The sequence below is a fragment of the Lactuca serriola genome, chromosome 3 (genome assembly GCF_051521515.1).
Source record: "Lactuca serriola cultivar US96UC23 chromosome 3, Lser_US96UC23_V15, whole genome shotgun sequence".
In the NCBI taxonomy this organism is placed as follows: Eukaryota; Viridiplantae; Streptophyta; class Magnoliopsida; order Asterales; family Asteraceae; genus Lactuca; species Lactuca serriola.
This window is the reverse complement of record NC_136410.1, coordinates 127,148,685-127,153,332: the sequence shown is the minus strand read 5'-3', so window position 1 is coordinate 127,153,332 and position 4,648 is coordinate 127,148,685. Positions and strand designations below refer to the sequence as shown.

Below are 4,648 nucleotides of genomic sequence, written 5' to 3'. Positions count from 1 at the left end.
TACTTGAAGATGTGTCATGTATGAAAGATGAAAATAAGAAGCATTTGAGATGGAGGTTGAAGGTGGGCCCACCGGTCAGGTATTGGAAGCCTGTTAAGGTTATGTTTAGCCTACTAGCTGAAAAACTAGTTGATAGTTGAAAAACTAACTGTTAAATAAAAAGCTAGCTGATAAAAAATAACATTTGGTAAAACTAGCTGAAATATATAAATTTACATAAAAGGACATGTAAGAGTATGTGTTTTTATAATTAATTAAGAGTTGTATTTAGAAATTTTTTAAAAACCTCCTAAAAAGCTAGTTTATAAGCTACTTTTTGGCTTACCAAACACGACAATATAAAAAAAACTCGAAAAATAAGCTAGCTGTGGCGCGCCAAACACAGCCTAACTATTGAGTAATTAAAAAAAAGCAACACAAAAGAAGTACCCTACAAACAGTTAAATGAAGATAATATTTGTTGGAAGCTTTTTTTTTGAAATCGAATGTTATTTTTTCTATCACCTTTATGCACAAAATCCATACAGAACAAAAATCATGCAAAATAATACCACATTATCTCCCAAAAATCATCGTAATTTTTTAATAAAAAAAATTCACGTCAAACTTTCTCTTTACTCATCATCCTCATCCGACTGATCAGTCGTCTCCGCTGTAGAATCAATCTGATCACCTCTCCACGATGCTGTCTCCGTGTGATCATCATCCTTCCACTCTGACGGTTCATCATCATCATTCAAAGTCCCTGCCGCCGCCATAAACTTTCGATCGTCCATATCGTCGTCATCATCCACCATCGTTGCTGCTGCCGCAGCAACAAACGACGGACTAATAGCGTCATCTTCTTCACACTGCGAGTGTGCGGCTGCAACAAAGATAGCTCCGGCACCAGACCCACCGTGAGAGTGTTCAATCAACACGTTATCTGATAACTCACTTCCAAGCATCTCCCACACACTGCTGTGTAAATAGTTTCTGAAAACTCTGTAATGTTCGTAAAGTCCACCTTCAATTATTACAAGACTCTTTTTATCATTGATTCTTCCGCGCTTTTTCATTATTCCGACAATACACGCTCCGGCTAGACGCGCTCCTCTTTCTGCCACCACGTCACAGATTTCCGCCACCACTTCTCTTACAGCCGGACTTGTGTAACCAATCTACAGTTTAGTAGTAGATTAAGTACGCTAGATTTGAAAATAATAATAATAATAATAATAATAATAGAAAATGGAAATAATATTATTTAACACAAAAAGAAATCATCATACAAGTCTTCTCGGTATCGTGTTTTGAGACATTTTAATTTTTTTAAATAATGTTTTCTTTAGATCTTTTTTTGATTAAAAATTTATTTCAGGTAATCGACTAAAATCATTTTTTTTTCTAAATATAGATACTAAGTTTAATAAAATTGGTAAACAATATATTTTTTTCTTTCATTTTTCGACTCCAACAATAAATAAAATATCATTTCTTTAAAATTTAATAAAATTTATCTACGTATGTAAAAAATTTCTTTGAATAACTCAAATCTATGTTGCTTTGTTTACGAATTAAACACTTTAATCAATTATTTAATTTTATTGTTATTTTTTAACAATATATTTTTTGTAAAATTTTGAAGTTATTATATTATCTATTTTTTTTAAATAACATTATTTTCTAACAAAATGAAATCATTTTATAAACAAATATAAAAATATAAAAATTTTAAAAATATTATATTGGTAAAAACAATTTATAAACCATCAAATATTTATTTAACAAAATAACTGATTCTTTTAAAATAGATATTATGATATAACCTTCTCATTTTTTTAATCAACTTGATGATTAAAAAAAACTCTATAAATTATAAAACAATATATGATTTGAATTTGGTATTTAGCAATTACCCCAAAAACTTCCAAGAGCTTCTCGTGAACGGCGTCCCGATTTTCCGATGTATCTTGATGCATGGCAGCCATGTCCGGCGACCGCAAAGTATACGGCGTTTTGAGTTTAGCCGGAACACTTTCACCAAAAATTGCAGTTTCTCTCGCCATTTTAAGCAAAACTCTCCTCACCACTTCTCCTAGATAAATCCCTCCGATCAGTTTCTCAAACATCTGAAATCATAAATTAAACAAACAATCAAACTAACATTATTACGATATCGAAAAATTAATGTGAAGAAGAAGAAAAGTTTCGTACCCGACATCCAGGATTTGAGCTCTCAGAATCTAAAGCTGTGTCAAATTCTGTTATCGGAAGATGTGGAGTATTGAAATTGCCCCATTGCATATCGATTACCTGAATTCGATTTAGTGATTAACTGATTATAATTTTGTTGTAGATTATGTGGAAGAATTTAGAAATGAAGAAAAATGAGAAGAAACCATTTCGCCCAATTTTGATTCGCCGGCGTTTGGGCTGAGTTGAGCTGATTCGACGTAAACGGCGTTAGTAGCTAGCCCAAGAGTAACGGCGGCGACACTTTCCCGGTTGTAATACCGACCTCCGGCGAGATCCCCTAACGTAGCATCTACCTGTGATTATCCATTAATGGAAACAGATGAGATTAAATAACATGAAACGAATTTAGTTTTGACTTTACATGAACAAGGAAGATTAGTAGATTAGTAGATTACCAATGCAGAAACTCGTAAATCGATTCCGTGTTTTCCCAACGCTTCATTGACTTCATGTGCTAATTCTTTTCCGACCTGGTATAATGTAAATGTTAAATTCGTAATGGAAGAAAGAAGATTTGATAAAATTGGTGTTGATTTGAGTAAAATTTGGACTCAACTGCGTCGTTAACAGAGAAGGATTTCCATCGTATAACGTTTTTGTTAGTTGCAGCTGCAGCAGGTCCTTCAAGTAATGGAAATGACACAGTGAACCCTAGTTTTCCTTTTGGAGCAATTGGATCTGTTTTTGTTTTTGTTGAAATGAACACTGCTAGCTTCAATGCTATGAAATCGAACAGTTCCTGTTACACACAGTATTCAGATCCATAATCCAAAATTTGTGGAATCAATTTCATCTATAGCATAATAAAATGGTTGAAATCCGATGATAATGTACCTTTAAACTACCGGAAATGACTTCGGTGGGGATATCGACTTCTTCTCTTTGCAAATCAGTGATCGGTTCGTGCTTTCCTCGAAGTCTCGCACTCAACAATAAGAAATTATCTTCACGTAGATTCACCCCGTAATACAAACCTTCCTCATTACTACACCAAAAACGAAGAACAATGAAACATAAAACGATACAGAAACTATATCATATAGCAGTATGTACATTTTGTACAACGAATTCGTTTTGATTTTGTATAGGTTTCAATATACAATGCACAACTCATTCTAATTGTTTGTTTGATTAATGTGATTGAAATAGATATAATCGCGTTCTCAGAAATTACGATGCCGATTGTTACGTATCTGAATCGTAGGGTTAGAAGAGATTACCCGTTGGGAAGCGAGGAGGTGTAAGATGGAAGCATGACGAAATCCGTCTGAGACTGATCGGAGAGGCTCGTTTGCATATCGGAAACCAAATCGAACGCAACATGCCAAAGCTTCGGCACCGGAGTGGCGCAGTCTCTAGCGAATCTACGTAGTATCCGTTGCGTCTGTCTCCACCGTCTCTCATCTCGTTTCTTCCAACGAGCCAACAGTACTCCGGCCACCACTACTGTCGCCACCGTCGCCACGGACGCTCCAACTATCACTTCTTTCCTCATCTCTACTTTTTTACGTTATCTTTGTTCAATTTGGCAACCGATTTGGTATAATTGTGCGAGGAATTTCATTAGTTTTGATCAAACATTTCAGGATCTTAGATCGATAACAGATGTGAAAAGAAATTAAGAATCAATAACAGGACAGAGGAGCGATTTTGTTGCAGTGAAGAACGAGTCTCATGGCCCTTCAGTCTTCGGATTTATAGTCGGTTATATATGACAACTGATTTTTGTTCATTCATTTGCTTAAGAGCTTCTTTGAAATTACCTTTTAACCCCTAAATACAATTTCCTTTTAGTGGTAGGTTAATTCACCAAGAATAATAGTCATAATTATTTGAAATTAAAAAAAATGAGTAAATATAATTATCATTAACAAATGTTATCGAAAATGTGTTAGGTTTAAATAATAACACAAAATTGCTGATATAAAATAGAAAGCAAATGTTAGTTTTGTACTTTTGTATAAAATAAGATTGTTATGATAAAGATCTTATCTATATCATTGTGTTTTGTAGGATCATAAGATTGGATTGGGTTCAAAATATGCTACCAAAATGAGCTAGTCTTAAAATTTGAGTACACATTTCATTTGTGTATTATTCATTCAAAATGTATTGATTAAGACATCGATCGTGAAATTAACTTTAATTTTTAAGCATTAAACATAATACTTGGTGCTACAAATCACACAATTAGAAAGAAAAATCAAAAGCATAAATAAATACAAGATTTGTAACAATTTTCCATAATAAAATTTTCATTTTTAAAATAGAATAAACATCATTTCATAAAGATACATTCAAGGCAAAAACATTTATTCATAAACAATAATTCAAAATCAGATTTATAAGGAAAAACAACACGTAATATCAAATCATAAAACTATTGATGTGTGTGACAATCATGCCTTTG

The 4,648-nt window shown here is 33.2% G+C and overlaps 1 protein-coding gene across 1 annotated transcript; it reads right to left on the bottom strand.

The window, feature by feature from the left end:
• Positions 1 to 465: 465 nt before the first annotated feature.
• Positions 466 to 3,927, bottom strand: HKL3 (hexokinase-like 3). Its single transcript, XM_079031208.1, has 8 exons — positions 3,459 to 3,927; positions 3,073 to 3,223; positions 2,795 to 2,977; positions 2,634 to 2,708; positions 2,382 to 2,531; positions 2,197 to 2,295; positions 1,899 to 2,111; positions 466 to 1,160 (listed from the first exon to the last, which is right to left on the bottom strand). The coding sequence occupies exons 1-8, from the start codon at positions 3,731 to 3,733 to the stop codon at positions 615 to 617; spliced, it is 1,692 nt and encodes a 563-aa protein (XP_078887334.1). The 5' UTR covers positions 3,734 to 3,927; the 3' UTR covers positions 466 to 614.
• Positions 3,928 to 4,648: the final 721 nt, after the last annotated feature.